Source organism: Canis lupus, chromosome 37, assembly GCF_003254725.2.
Source record: "Canis lupus dingo isolate Sandy chromosome 37, ASM325472v2, whole genome shotgun sequence".
Taxonomy (NCBI): Eukaryota; Metazoa; Chordata; class Mammalia; order Carnivora; family Canidae; genus Canis; species Canis lupus.
This window is the reverse complement of record NC_064279.1, coordinates 29,973,355-29,989,156: the sequence shown is the minus strand read 5'-3', so window position 1 is coordinate 29,989,156 and position 15,802 is coordinate 29,973,355. Positions and strand designations below refer to the sequence as shown.

The 15,802-nt window shown below is 45.3% G+C and overlaps 1 protein-coding gene across 5 annotated transcripts in view; it reads left to right on the top strand.

The window, feature by feature from the left end:
- Nucleotides 1-15,802, top strand: part of WDFY1 (WD repeat and FYVE domain containing 1) — a 114,904-nt gene that overhangs the window by 92,856 nt on the left and 6,246 nt on the right. For 2 of the 5 annotated variants that reach the window (XM_025442068.3, XM_035710834.2), the window contains 3 exons: nt 5,427-5,605; nt 7,674-7,782; nt 15,275-15,412. In XM_025442068.3, coding sequence (XP_025297853.1) covers nt 5,427-5,605; nt 7,674-7,782; nt 15,275-15,412 — 426 coding nt within the window. Of the gene's footprint in view, nt 1-5,426; nt 5,608-7,673; nt 7,783-12,155; nt 12,252-15,274; nt 15,413-15,559; nt 15,771-15,802 lie in introns of those variants that run through there. The other 3 variants (XR_007409007.1, XR_003134574.3, XM_025442069.3) reach the window with 3 other exon arrangements.

Here is a 15,802-nt window from a genome sequence, read left to right as displayed (position 1 = left end):
GAGGGAAGGAACATATTCTGTGCGTTTGTATTGGCCGCTCAGATCCTGAAACAAGCCAGGCTGGAATAGGTGGTGTTCATGAGGTGACAGTGTTGGGGATAGGGAAAGATTCCTGGATTCCTCTCTTCTTGGAAGGGAGTTGTGGGTCTAATACATGAGTTCAGGTCAGCAGCAGGGAGATTGGCAAACATCATGAACCAAAGGTGCTGCTAGTTGCTTTCACCTTTTATCTTCAATGAGAAGGAAGATGCTAATGCTGGTTCAAGCGTCGGACTAAGTAGATTGGTATTGGTCTGCTCTGTGCTTCCTGCAAAGGCCTACCGGTACCTCCCTGGACACGCTTCAGAAATAGAATCACAAAAATGCCCCGAGCAGTTTGCATTCTGGGTCAAAATGAGAAATTCGTGCCGTACCCAGTGAGGTCAAGGGTTATACTAGCGGAAGCTCTGAGGACAGGGAATTCCAAATGGATTCCTTGGATTCCAAACCTGACATGTTGGGATTTAAAGGATTATCTGGTACAGAACCAGACCCCTTGGAAGGGCTTCTGGGATAGGAATGGGAGGTCTTGGCGAAGCTAAGTGTCCACCTGAGGCCAAAGCATTTGGGCGAAATGTAAGAAGTCAGCCTTGTTCAACACACTTCATTGGATTTTATGGTTATTTCTGGCATTTTCTAGAAGAGTATTACCGGTCAGCCTCTCCATTACTCCTCTCGTCTCAGCAATATTATGGAAGGAGGTCTGGGTGTTGTTTTCTGAAGTCATATGAGGATTGTTTATGACATCAACTTGAATGTCAGTTGGCTCTTTGTAAATATTGAAAAAACTCTTCCAATGGCCTTTTTCCTACTCTCAAGCTAAGGCTAATCAATAAAGGTGTTTGATTAGCCTCTTGAAACCTATTATTCAAATCTGCCTTGACTGACTAAACTGATAAATTGGGTAAAATTAATCGCCAGAGGTGAGGAACTCTTGTGCATCACTGCAGTTTGGTCTGCTGGTTCTCTCAAGCCACACCGTTGACTCTGGAGGCGTGACAGACACCAGACACCACACGAGTGAGGTTTGTCTCCGAGCAGAACTCAGGAGGGCTGAATCTCTCAACACTGTCTTAGGCAAGGCAATCATGGGCTAAATTTGAAGCAATTTGTTGTTTCTTTTGAATTTAGATTGTATTTCTGTATTTTATGTTGGCCTTTACAGACGTGTGTATTATGTTCCTGATGATCCTTTCTGAACTCACTGCTACATAGAGTTGCTCTTTGTTCATTGTCCTACATTCTTGATCCATGTTTAAGATCAAGAAGGGAGGCACCTGAGCTTGAGAGACCCTTACGATGCAGAACTCCAAAGCATCCACAATTAAACTCAGCCCAAGTTCCAGTCTCTCACTGGAACTTTGGGCATCGATCTGAGTGCCCTCAATTAAAAGTAGCATTTAGTAACATTTAGCATTCTGAGGAATCAAAGCAAGGATGATTTTTGAGATCTGGAAATAGAACCAAGAAGAAGATAGCATGAAACCAGGGTTATTTAGACTGAAAGGCTGTCTTCAAATACGTGTGGAGTTGGTTATTACTCTTGGGGCAGTGACTTACTATCTTTTAATAGACACAGTGGATAAAATCAGGAAAAACTGGTTTAAACTATAACAGAAGAGGTTAGGTTAGATGGGAAGAAAGACATTTTCTGACAGGAAATGCAAAGTGAACATGAAGAAAATGTGTGGATTTCATTTCTCTAGTGAAAGTCTGGCCATTTGCTGGACATTGGATAGAATAGACTTACCCATTGGTGATGATCCAGCGCTGAGCCTTGCTCTCAAGACCCTGAGATTTTATGGTTCTTTTTTTTTTTTTTTTTTTAGATTTTATTTATTTATTCATGAGAGACACAGAGAGAGGCAGAGACACAGGCAGAGGGAGAAGCAGGCTCCCTGCAGGGACCCCGATGTGGGACTCGATCCCAGGACCCCGGGATCACGCCCTGAGCCAAAGGCAGATGCTCAACCACTGAGCTACCCAGCTGCCCCAGGTTTTATGGTTCACTGTTGAACTTTGTACTTTTAGAATGTCACTTTTAGGATGATGCCTTCTTGGAAGTAAGAATATTGTTCTCAACCTAATTCTTAGAAAATAGTCACTGTGTTCCATTACTGAATTATTTATACCTATGCTGATAGTGAAATTGATATTTAAGAAAATGCTATGTTCTCAGCAGATATTTAAATTCCAGACTCAGGGTGATATTTCTTGAAGCTGCTAGATGAGCAGGGCTTTTACACTTGCTTTCTCCTCACTTGCGATGCCTTGGTCTTCGAATCCTTGTTCTAAGAGATGTTTTCTTTCTAAGACAGAATATAACCTTATTAAGAAGACCTCAGATTCTATAGGTTGGTGTAGGGGGACCTCTGAGGAAAGAGACCTGGTTTCTTTTGGTCCTCAGGTATCACCACCTAGTGAGTTTTTATGACTTATGCCCTGATGTTCAAAGCCAAACCTCTTCAATAAAAGGAGGTGAATATTTTATTTACAAAATAAATAATATGAAATATAAAACTGTAATTATTTTGGCTTTCAGTATATATTGTTCTTCTTTCCATAACACACTTAACCTCTACAATGAACTTTATTTTTTAAAAAAACGAAACCAAGGAAAAACCCTATGAAATACATTATGATTCTAAACTTCTCACATGGTACCTTGAGAAAACTTATTCTTCCATCAAATAGAGATTAACATTTAATAATTTCTGAAAAACCTATCTACTTACCTGTAAAGTACCAAAGTAAATTTCTGCATGTTATGGTGTCTTCCATTTGCTTAATGCTTTTAAAATGCATTGAAATATAAACATTTATTTAAAATACACATTTTGAAACTTAATTGGAAATGAAATTGGGTTGCTTCCAAATATAATGAATACACCATCTAAATCATTACAAATCTATTGTGATGACAAAGACAATTGTTATGTGAGATAATCTATTTTAAAGCTCTCAGCCAAGTTACGCACAAAGTGGAGTAAAGACATTTAAGAATTAGTTTGATCTTGGGATCCCTGGGTGGCGCAGCGGTTTGGCGCCTGCCTTTGGCTCAGGGCGTGATCCTGGAGACCCAAGATCGAATCCCACATCGGGCTCCCGGTGCATGGAGCCTGCTTCTCCCTCTGCCTATGTCTCTGCTTCTCTCTCTCTCTCTGTGACTATCATAAATAAATTAAAAAAAAAAAAAAAAAAAAAGAAAAAAAAAAAAAAAGAATTAGTTTGATCTTAAAAAAAAAAAAAAAAGAATTAGTTTGATCTTCAACAAAGACGCCAAGAACACACAACAGAGAAAGGACATTCTTTCAATAAATGGCATTGGGAAAACTGGTTATCCACTTGCAAAAGACTGAAATTGGACCCTTCTCTTACTTTCCTTACCTACTTCCCTTCCTTTGTCCATATTAAAAAAAAATCAACTCAAAACAGATTAAGACTTAAATGTAACTGAAACTGCAAATCTAAGAATTTGCAGAAAGGAAAAAAGTGTAAGGAAATAGGTTCATAACATTGGTCTGGGCAGGGATATTTTGGTTATTACCCCAAAAGCAAGGGCAACAAAAGCAAAAATAAATGAAGTTACAGCAAACTAAACAGCTTTTTCGCAGGGAAGGAAACAATCAACAGAAGGAAGAGACCACCCGGGAATGGAAGAAGATCTTTGTAAACCATATATCTGTTAAGAGGTTAATATCCAAAATTACAAGTAACTCAGACAAGTCAATAGCAAGAAAATAAATAACCTGATTAAAAAGTGGAGAAAGGGGCAGCTCCAGCGTCTCAGCTGTTTAGCGCCGCCTTCAGCCCAGGGTGTGATCCTGGAGTCCCGGGATCGAGTCCCACGTCGGGCTCCCTGCATGGAGCCTGCTTCTCCTTCTCCCTCTGCCTGTGTCTCTGCCTCTCTCTCTCTCTCTGTGTCTCTCATGAATAAATAAATAAAATCTTAAAAAAAAGTGGAGAAAGGACCTGAACAGATATTTCTTCAAAGAAGACATGTAGATAGCCAGCGGGCCCGCGAAAAGATGCTCAACATTGTTAATCATCAGAGAGCTGCAAATCCAAACCGTAGGAGATCAGCTCGCCTTGGTGAGAATGACTGTTACCAAAGAGACAATAGCGTTGGTGGAAGCGTGGAGAAACGGAGCCCTGCTGGTGGGGGTGCGGACTGTGCAGCCGTTGCGGCGCTTTCTCCAACGATGACAGAGAGGGCTCCTTTACGGCCGCAGTCCCGCTCTGGGGACGTCTTCAAAGGAGATGAAATCAGTGTCTTGCAGAGATACCTGCTGTCCCGAGTCGTGGCAGCCTCATTCACAGCCGCCGAGACGCATGGCCACCGACAGATGAGCCGATGAAGAAAGTGTGGAATACACGTGCATGCATGTGTGTGTGCGTGTGTGTGTGTGCAATGGAATACGTTCAGTTATAAGAAAGGAAGAAATCCTGTCGTCCGTGATATCCTGGGTGAACCCGGGTTCGTGTTCACTGGAACAAGCCGGCCTAGAAAGCCCAATCCTGCGCCATCTGACTGACATGTGGGGTCTGAAATGTCAAAGTCACGGAGGCCCGTCGGGGAGGACGGAGATCACGGGGAGCGGGGGGGGGGGGGACAAGGGGGAAGATGGGGAGAGGTTGGGTGAGGAGCACGAGGCGCAGCTGTGCGTGTCTGGAGGCTGCCGTTGGCGACGCTGAGTGTAGGCCGTGACCCTGGGGTGAGTCCTGGAGACCTGCTGGGAGCAGACGTGAGGAGCTGTGGGCCTGCGCCGCGGCCACCGTGTGAGGCGGTGACACGTCGGTGGGCTCGACGGCAGCAGCCACCCCGCCGCGGACCCGTATCACATCCCTGTGGTGCGCCTTCGGGGTGGACGATTTTCGATCCGAAGGACTGAGAATCGGTCCTGTGTTGCTTTCCCACCGTCGCCCACACCGTGTCCTCCTCTCCTTCTCTCTTCTCTTCCTCTCTTGTCATCATGTTGCCATAGTTGTGACAGGGGACTTGGCTGTAGTTTTTAAAGTAAACTCTTCCACTGTTTTTAACCCTTTATTTTTGCCTCGTGAAGGAACATTTTATCGTGTTCTCAAAGGAGTTACGTATTTCTTCTATATGATTTTTCTGCCTCATGACTCCAAAAAAAGGAATCCTGTTTTTTGAACTCTTATCTCTCCCCCCTAATATCAATAAGCTGTGTTTTCGATGCACATGTTTCTTGGTTCTCAGATGAGTTAAATGGAATTTTTGGATGAGATCATTTCACGCTGGTGAGAATTTTTTCATTTGTTCAGAGTTACCATCATTTGTAAACCCTGCCATCTAATTTCCAGTGTCTGTGCAGAATGATTTAGCTGATCAAGTTCTGTTTTTCTCTGTCCTTTATTTGTTCTAGATACATTTCATATTGCTTTTCAGTCGACAGGGGAAATTACGGCTGCAGAAATGGTACACGACGCTCCCTGACAAAGAAAGGAAAAAGATCACCCGGGAGATTGTTCAGATTATCCTCTCTCGTGGTCAGAGGACAAGCAGTTTTGTTGACTGGAAGGAGCTCAAACTCGTTTATAAAAGGTGTGAGTAACTTTATGAGAACGGTCTTTCTCATCATTGCTTTGGGCTGTTTAATCTGAATGTTTTCAGCTACAACACAACACCCAATTCTGTCTCTTACTGAAGTCTTTGGAGTCTGGACCCCAAATACTTGTACCAATAGGCTAACAGAAAAGAGCTCTCATTTGCCGAAAGGCTTTCCACGTGCCAGGATGGATTCTATGTGTGGATTACGTATAAGTGCATCCAAGGCATTGCTTCTAGGCCCTTCTAATGACTGTGGATGATGTAGCAAGTGAGACACCACAGTGCAGCTCTTGGGCAGCGTGCTCGCTGGTTAGGCAAACAAGACCTTATGCGGTAGTGACACCTGCTGTGGGGAGAACGCAGGCACCTGCGGGGCTCAGTCCAGTAAGTAGTTGAGCTTCTGCCTTCAGCTCTGGTCATCATCCCACAGTCCTGAGATTCAGGCCCGGGTCTGAGCGGGGGCCCAGCCTGCCACTCCCCCTGCCTGTGCTCTCTGTCAAATAAATAAATAATTTTTTTAAAAAAATGCAGGATAAAATGCTGGAGACATGGGCAGCTCTTATCATTACTATTATTACTCATATTTGTAGAGGTGGCAACCGAAGCCACAGAGAGTTTCTAAGTGGGCAGTAGCTAAATGGCAGTTGGGAGAGCCAGGATTCAAATCCATATTCTTCTGGCTTTTTTAATTTTTATTTTCTTAAAGATTTCATTTATTTGAGAAAGAGAGAGCACGTGAGTGGGAGGTGGGGGTCAGAGGGAGAGGGGAAGCCGACTCCCTGCTGAGCAGGACCCCGAGATCATGATTGGAGCCAAAGGCAGATGCTTTACTATGGAGCCACCCAGGCACCCTTCCTTCTGGATTTAAAGCCTATATAATCTCTCATGATTACAGCGGCTTGCCGTCGCAAGATGGGACTGGCAAGCATCCTCAGTTTATGGGTAAGGAAACCGAGGCCCGGAGACATAGGGCAGTCCCCCCCAAAAAGCCCCAGGTAACTGATGTCTAAGGCAGGACCCGAACCTGCCGAGCTGGCCCTGCACTCCGCATCCTGCTGCGGCTCCCACGTGAGGACGCGCACTAGGAAGGCTCCTGCCGAGGCCGTTTGTAAGACCTGAGCGGGAGAAGCAGGAGGCAGCCTGGCAGGCGGTATTTAACAGAGCAAATGGCCAGGAAGTGCCTGGGCAGAGCTGCTTCTGCTGGGCCCAAAGCTTTCAGTACTAGCGTCTGGGGAGACGTCGGCAAGGGCCCCTTAGGACCAGGCGCCCCGGGGACGGGAGGCGAAGGCCCAGGAAGCACTTGTCTACAAGGAGCTTGTCCCTGCTGCTCTCCACCTGCTGGGATTTTCAGACTTGGAGCTCCTCTGCGGTGTGAAGCGTTGTGTAAAGACTGGGCCCGCGCTGTCCCCGGCAGCTACCGCAGCTCCGGGGTGCGCCGTGGGAGGACGTGAGCAAGGCAGCGTCAGCATCTGCCCGGGAGCCCGGCCTGCTCGGAGGGAGAAGCGCAGGGCGAGCAGAGCCGGGCGCCCAGTGCGGTTAGGGGCGTTGGAGGTTTCCCAGAAGACGTGGCCTCCCAGCTCCGAGCCGGGACGGGAGGCGTGGAGCGGCCCGAGCCATGGGGTAGAGTATCCTGGGCAGCGGAGGCCGCAGGAGGATGGGCCGCTGGGGCCGAGCGTGGGACACAGATGCGTGGGGGCAGCACAGTGTGAAGCGAGAGCCGTGGTGGGGGGTGAAGTGGAGAAAGGACGGTCGCAAGCAGGAGAGGGGCGTGAGCAGACCCTCCAATTGCTGCTGGGCCCGGGCCCTGTCTCACCGTGCGGTCTCGGAGGACAATATTTCAGGTAATTAACAGAAATAACCCAATGGCTACCATATTTTTATGCATTCGACTTAACATTGGGAGGCTGTGGAGGTGACAAATGATGATTTCATTCTCGGATGCTGGTGGGGAGAGTCCCTGGGGAAGAGGTAACTCTGCATACGCGCTGTGGAAAACACCCACTTCAGGTTAGTTGATGTATCCTCATATTTTACTTTTCTTCCTTCAATTTTTCTTTTCAAGGTATGCTAGTTTGTATTTTTGCTGTGCAGTAGAAAATCAGGACAACGAGCTCCTGACACTAGAGATTGTGCATCGTTACGTGGAGTTGCTCGACAAATACTTTGGAAATGTAAGTGTCTTTCGGGTGTATTTAGAATCAGTCCTTGTTTCAGCTCTTACGTCAGTTCTGTCTTTATCACAACCTTTCTCCCTCCCTCTCTCTGTCGTGTCTAAAATAAGCATTTGTGCAGGGATCAGAATATGAGACCTTCTCCCACTTCCCATAATTCTTTGTAAACAAAGGATCCAAAGCTTTCAAGAGGCAGGCCGTGTCCCCTCCATCTTCAGACCACAACCACACTAGAGGCCTCATTCAATGATCAAGAATTTAATTGTGAAGGATTCCTGTTTTTTTTTTTTTTTAAGATGTTATTTATTAATTTGACAGAGAGATAGAGTCAGAGAACACCAGCAAGGGAAGGGTGAGGCAGAGGGAGAAGCAGGCCATCCACTGAGCAGGGAGCTGATGCGGGCCTCCACCCCAGGACTCAGGGATCATGACCTTATTACCTGCCTGAGCCCCCCAGATGCCCCAATTGTGAAGGATTCCTCCTCATTCTTCATTGTGTATCATCTCTTTTCTGTTTTTATTTTTTAATCCTCCCTCTGGATTCTTTACTAAGGTTATTTAATATTATTTATACATTTAAAAAATGCCAAACAAATAAACAAGAATACCAAAATCCCTTTCTTTCCTATTGGTATTTAATCTCCATGCATTTAGTGCCAAGTAATATCCTGTATGAGGTGCCGCCATCCTTAGAACCCACGCACTGTGGCAGCTTACAGCTCAGCCTCCAAGGAAATCATAGTTCCCAGTGGCCCCTTCCTCATGGTCAACACCAGTCTTTACCCACCTCACCTCTCTGCATCACTGGTCCTTGCTTGTCACTGATCCTCTTTATTATTTTTTTGCCACATCGCTGAGTTCTGCTGATTCTCAGCCTGTTTCTAAAGGCCTCTTCTTGGTTTCTGTCCCGAACTCCCTTCCTCCCCCCACCCCTCCTACTCTCCTTGGGTGTCTACCTGCCTTCCGCTTCTGGAATCCATGATCAGATAGCTGTCTCTTCCTCTGCAGAGGACGGGCTTCTCCAGGCTTCTCCCGGCCATCTCAGTCTTGACATGTCAAGAACTAAAATCCTCTTCTGCAAACCTGTTCTGTCTTACAATTGAGTTTATTATGTCCCAGGATCCTTCAGTGGTTCTTTCTTTCTTTTTTCTCCACCCTTCACTAAAGGCTGCCTTTATCTATTCAGATGGACTAAAATCCACCCTTTCCCCTCCATTCCCACTAGTACAGGTTTACGTGGTTTCCCTTTGAAACCTCACCTCTGGCTCTTTCTGCCTCTGAGCTCATCTCTGCTACCCTTTCCTGGGTGGTTAGTTACCGTCCTCCTGGTGTGCAGGGACCCAGGTGACAGATGTCCCCAGTCACTTTCCATCATCTAAGATGAATAAAAGCCAAACTTCTAAGCTTTCTAGACATCAGTCCCAGGCCACGTCTCCAACCTTGTTGCCATGCCCTCTCTTTTTATCCCCGACATGCTCAGCACTCCAGCCGCGTGGAACAGCCCGGTATTACCCTTAACTTGTGCCGGCTTTGTATGACCACCAGACCCCAAGTCTCTCGAGATAATGACCTGGGACTTAGCTGTTTGATTTTTCAACACTTGTGAGCAACTCTGGGCCAGATTTTAACAAACATTCCAGAAACATGTCATCCAGGCCACAGTCTTCAGAAATAAATCATTGGGTTTGGGATGTAATTTCTCTCAGTGATGCTCTCTTTTCTGTTCCCTGGCTCACGGAAGATTTATTTCTATTAAGTGTTGTTGGGAGAGTTCGCTTCCACAAGACTTTCTGTGCTCTGTTCCATGGAGTAAGTAGCATTTGCAGTATTGGCCGAGGTGTTATCAGATTTCTTGGAACAGTTTTCACAGGGTGAGTACTTGAAAGGTTTTTGAAGGGATTTTTCTCTCCCTCCCTCCTTTCATCCTATTTCTTCCCCTCCATTTTCCTTCGTCAGTGATGTTAGAAGATGACCTTACACGTTGCTTTGGAGATTTTAGGTCATTGGTCAGTGTAGAGAGTGAGACAGCTGGACCATGTTTCTTTCTCTTTCTCTTGATTCTCTGTGTTTATTTTTAGTTTTTAAAGAGAGGTGTGCAGATGTGTAATAGCATGTTTTTGAACTTGAGATTACTCAATTTTATGCTTTCCATTATTCAAATGAAGCCTGACACTTTGAAACCCACTGCAGATGTGGCCTTTTAGAAAGGCCTGAAGGATTGATTTTCCTGAGGCCCAGGCTTTCCTAGGACCTGCCTCTGCCCATAATTTCTGCACTCTGGTTTGGCCTCTTGTGTTTTTCTAGATTTACCCGACTGTGGTAATGTGAATTGGGGTTAAATTTTGATCTCAATCTTATCTGGACAGATTTTAGCTATTTCAGAACATGTTGCTTTCTTAAGAGAATCTAAATCACCTTCACCAATGCCAAACCTAGTTAAGATATAAGGAGAATCAGAATGAATTCCTATTTCTCCAACATTAATTTTTCATCCTATTTTGGCATACTTCTAGAAGCTCTGTCTTTGCCATGGACCAAAATTTAATTTGCTAAAAAATTCAATGAATCTTTTATTAAGCTAAGAACAGCTAAGAGCAATTCAAGGCTATCTGCCCAGTAGGTGTTCAGTTCTTATTAATTAACTGTGATGAGCAAAGCTACCAGTATTCATGCTCATTGACATCATCTCAGGAATAATATATTTCTCTTTGGCTTTCTTTTTCCCTTGTGTTAATACTGAAGGTTTCCTGGAACTCTGTCCTTAATATTATTGAAGAGAAAACTCTGTACTGAGCTTCTCTTATAACACTGGAAAATATTACCTTTCTACGAGAGAGAAATCAAAATCTCTGTCTTCTAATTTATGCATTTTTTGAGAATTTTTTTAATTCCAGGGAGATTTACAAGGATTAGCTAGTTAATCTTTCAATCTTCAGTCAACAGCATTAACCCCAATTTACAGAGGCTAAGGGGAGGTGCAACAGAGTCTCCCAGTAGATAAAGGTCTGTCTGAGAATTTAGTCGGCTGCCATATTTTCCCAACATAGACTATAGTATGAGTTTTTACAGATGTGCTCAGAGGGTATTGGTGTTCCTATCCCAGAGACATTTGATCTTGATTTAGGAAGTTTTCTTGGAGGAGGAGGAGGCTTCTGAGTCCTACTGGGTCTGGTGTTGACTCACTCACTAACTAGACCCATGCTTTGGCTCGGAATAGATCTCTAATTTACAGATAAGAAAAATAACACTCAAACAGGCTAATAGAAATATTTACTTTGATAATCTCATGGGGCTGTTGTGAGGATCAAAGAGACTGTGTAATTAATAATACATTACAAACTGCCAATTGCTATGTCATTGTACCATAAACTGTAATTATTTTATGTATGTTCTGATACTTTAACTGTATGTAATTTAAATATTTTATATTTGTTTTTTTTAAAGATTTATTTATTTATTCATGAGAGACCCAGAGAGAGAGGCAGAGATACAAGCAGAGGGCAAAGCAGGCTCCCTGTGGGGAGCCCGATGTGGGACTCGATCCCAGGACCCTGAGGTCATGAACTGAGCTGAAGGCAGACGCTCAACCACTGAGCCACTGGGGCACCCCTGTATTTACTTTAGAAGAGAATTTAGTAAGAGAAGGTTCTTAGACTCCATCTGAAAGTATTTAGTTATTCAAATACCAGAAACCATTTCTACATCACGTGTTCTGCTATAAGAGAAGACCTGCAAACTGAATTATAGTGAAGCGCAGGCTGAGAGATCCAGGGTATAGATACACAGAAGCAGGAAAAAAAATCTATAGGCTCATGTGTTTATAAACACGGACACTATTTGTTTTTGCATAATTAGATGAAACGCAGTCATTTGAGCACGGGGGATACGTTCTTGCTGTACTGGGCCGGTACCCTAGAGGCAGGAGCCACAAGTATTTGAGTAACTGGTCTGCATTTGGTCTAAGGAATTCTGGGAGGTGATTCCCATTCTTACTTGCAGATACCCCTTGAGGTTAGGCTCAAAGCAGAACCATAAAAGCAGCATCTTGGAGTTGCTGTATGTGAAATGGTGGCTCATTCATAATACTCTCTGTAATTCCAATAGAAGGTCCATTTCCTCATGATCCGGAGATAGTAAATGTATATCCAGGTTGCCTGTGCGTGTGTGTGTGTGTGTGTGTGTGTTGTGTGCACATCCCATGTTACTTGATTCCCATCCCTTGAAACTGGATGCAGTGAACGAAGGCCCCACGGCTGTCAGCCAGCCCGACTGGTCGCTGCTCTGAGGGGGGGTTGAGATGGTCCTAGAGAACTGGATTTAGGGCCTGCCAGGTTCACCTTGCAGGATTCTGATTGTTGGTCTCTCCCCACGAGGCTCCTGTCTGTCTCGACTCCTGGTCTCCGCCTGCCTCTGAGATTCCTCAGCTCTTGCTACTCTAGCTCCCGACCTCTCGCCTCTTCTGACCTCTGGTAACTGCTTGCTTCTTGTTCCTTCTCTAATACGCATGGATGTCTGATGTATTGTGTTTCTTTTTGTTTATCTGTACTGTTTAAAAATTGCAAAAGAATGCATTTTTTTACATATCCTTGTAGACATACATGGTTTTATTTTTACATGGGATTGCATTATGCATATTATTCTGCAACTTTCTTTTTTTCCCCCTCTCCTTACAAATGTATCTTGGAGTAGTTTCCACGACTGTCTATGGAAATCTGTGTCATTCTTTCCAACTTCTACATGGAATTTCCATGTTGTCACGGCAGACTGAGGCAGGCAGACTGTTGAGGGAGGGTGAAGGTAGCTGTGGACATATACACCTGCTGGTTGTTGATTTACCCACCAGATGGTGCTTTCTAACGAATGAGGAGACTGTGACCTTTGCAGATGAGTTAGATGAGTTTTTCTGAGCTGGCCCTTTACGATAGTGGTATTTACCTAACCGTTTACCTTGTGGATTCTGACCTAACTCCTAACGATATGGAGCAGTTTGCTAAAATGTTGACATCCGTTTTATGTAAAGTGGTAGCACTCGGTAGCATCAGAGAATTGCGGATCTGGGAAGCCATTAGTGCCCAACATGATAGAAACAAGGCCTAAGTGGTGATGACTCATTTATCCTGCGGACGTATATCGCGTCCTCTTGTGTGCTAGATACCAGGCATAGCAAGATGACTAAGATAAGGTCTGTGCCTGAGCTTGCAGTCCTGGGGGAGAGCGTGGTAAGTCAGCATATACTAGGGCTCACAAGATGCAAGCAAGAGACCACAGAGCAAGTGGTGGGAAATCTGAAATGGGGGAAAGGAGGTTTCGGTGGAAACAGCGTGCCCCTGACTTTTGAATTTGGCCTTGAAAAATGAGCTTAATTTTGCCAGCAGAATAAAGGAAAGGACATTGGGAGGCCATCCCAGGAATTGCTGGGATGTGCAAAGGGTAAAGAGGTAACATGGTGAGTTAGTGGAGTGTGGTGGTGTAGGCTGAGCGCTGACACAAGGAAGCCAGAGAGCCCGTCCAGGCTGGGTGGTGAGACTTCTCTGTGCCAGGCTGAAGAATTACCGCTCTGCCCTGAACATAAGACCTCACACGGGGCAGGCACAAGATCGTCACTTCATCAGAGTGTTAGTGGTTGTTGGGCTTGAGTGGGGACGGACACCACCCAGAGGGTCAATGCCATGGCCTTAAGGAGAGAGGGTGCAGGCCTGAGCAATGGTGGTGCAATAGGGGGAAGACGGGAAAGGCTGGGATTCATTTAGACCATAGAATCAATAGGAATCGGTGATCAAGCAGAGAGGGATGACGCCGAAGGATGGAAAGGGATGAGGGGGAGGGGAAATCAGTGGACCCGGGGGATGAATTTGATTGAACCACGGATAGACAGACGTTGCAGCTACTAAGCAAAACATCTTTTACTGGGAAAAGAATATGCTTCACTTCACTTTGGCACATGGTGACTTGGTTGGCCCGAGGAATCTCCAGGCAGAGATGTCTAATGAGCAGGTGAAAGTATTGGACTCGCTCTAGCAGGAGATCAGGGCTAGATATCTAGGTCTGCTAAGACACCTGAGTGCTAGACACGCTCTAGAGCATCCATGGGATTGTCTATAACACATGCGTTGCAAAGAGGAGAGGCTCTCATGAGCAACACCAGTGCTTAAGAAGAAGCTGGGTCTTTGGAATGTAAGCAACATGCAGCAGTGATGTTGGTTTGCTGACTGATGCCCCAAGCACTCCATAAATACATCTTAGCCAAATGCAAAGTACGGAGAGAGAGATCATCTGACAAACCTGAGGAGGATTCACCAGAGATGCAGGACAAGAGCTGGTGTTGGATGGTATTGCCAACGTTGGGGAGCAAGAGGGAGAGAGAATTTTCAAGAAAAAGATTGGGGAAGGGTATCCAGTGCTGCTTAGAGGTCAAGGTTGGGGAGGGCTAAAAGCTTCCAGTTGACGGTGGAAACCTTCAAGCGAGTGTGGAACAGGAAAGGGAAGTGTTGGGAGTTGAGGGGTAAGTGAGGAGGAAAACACCAGCAGACTGCCTGAGTGAGTGGCCTTTGGTAGGGAATTGGAAACAAGGCCTATTTGGATTATGGGGCTGCTCTTGCCACTTGCTTCACTTAAACAGCAAAATCTATCAGACTCTGCTTTTTTTTAATTTAGGATTTTATTTATTTATTTATTTATTTATTTATTTATTTATTTATTTATGAGAAATACAGAGAGAGAGGCAGAAACAGAAGCAGGCTCCCTGCAGGAAGCCCGATGCAGGACTCGATCCCAGGACCCTGGGGTCACACCCTGAGCCGAAGGCACCACTGAGTCACCCAGGCACCCCATCTCAGCCTCTGCTTCAAACTGGGACAGTGGTTCTCCCTGGGTGGTCCCCAGGCCTGCATCATTAGCATCACCAGGGAACCAGTTAGAAGTTTAGACTCTCCAGCCTTCCCCAGACCCACTGAGTCACAAAATTACAGGGCTGGGGCCCAGCAGCGAGTCCCTAAAGGAGCCTTCTGGGTGATTCACAGTATGCTCTTGAAGGTTGAGAACCACTGGATTGTGACATAATTTTGAGAAAAATTAGCACAGTTGAGCTAATTCGCCTTTGAGGAGGAAGCTTCAGAGGGTCCTAACGCTCCGAGCCAAGATTTACAGACAGGACAGCAGGAGGAAGGAGGCGTCGTAGCGGGGACTTGGCTTCCATTTGTGCCGAAGGAAACATGAGCCAAGCTGCCTGATGCCTGTCCCAACTCTCAAATTTCTTGTTGTGAATAAAAAGAATATTATTTAAGGAAATTGTCTGCCTAATGGAATGTGGTTTTACTTTCGCTGAAGGCCTGGGAGTCCCTGCTTCTGTGTCTCTGGCCTCACAGCACCATCTGACAGCCTTGCCTTCGGGGTCCCACGTGGGTGTAAGTGTTGAAAAAGCTTGAGACGCTGACGTACGTTTGCCCCGATAACCCTGCAAGTTTATCGAAATGTTTTGTTTCTGTCCTACCAGGTCTGTGAGCTGGATATTATCTTCAATTTTGAAAAGGCTTACTTTATTCTTGACGAGTTCATAATGGGTGGAGAAATTCAGGAAACGTCCAAAAAGTCTGCTGTGAAAGCCATTGAAGATTCTGATACGTTACAGGAGGTCAGTACACAGTGCTTGTGCCTTGGAGAGAGACGATGATGGTGGTGGTGATGGTTATATATCGGTTGACACTTACTGAGCGCGTTCTCTGGGCAGCATGCAGTTTCTAAGTGACTTAACTGTATTTAAAATGTTTTTTTTTTAAAGATTTTTATTTATTCATGAGAGACACAGCAAGAGAGGCAGAGACACAGGCAGAGGGAGAAGCAGAGTCCCTGCGGGGAGTCCGATGTGGGAGTTGATCCCAGGACCCCAAGGTCACAACCTGAGCCGAAGGGAGATGCCAACCACTGAGCCACCCGGTTGCCCTGTGACTTACCTGTTTTAACTCATTTAATTATCACAGTAGCTCTAAGAGGTGGGTAGCATTTTTACCCTCATTTTGAAGAT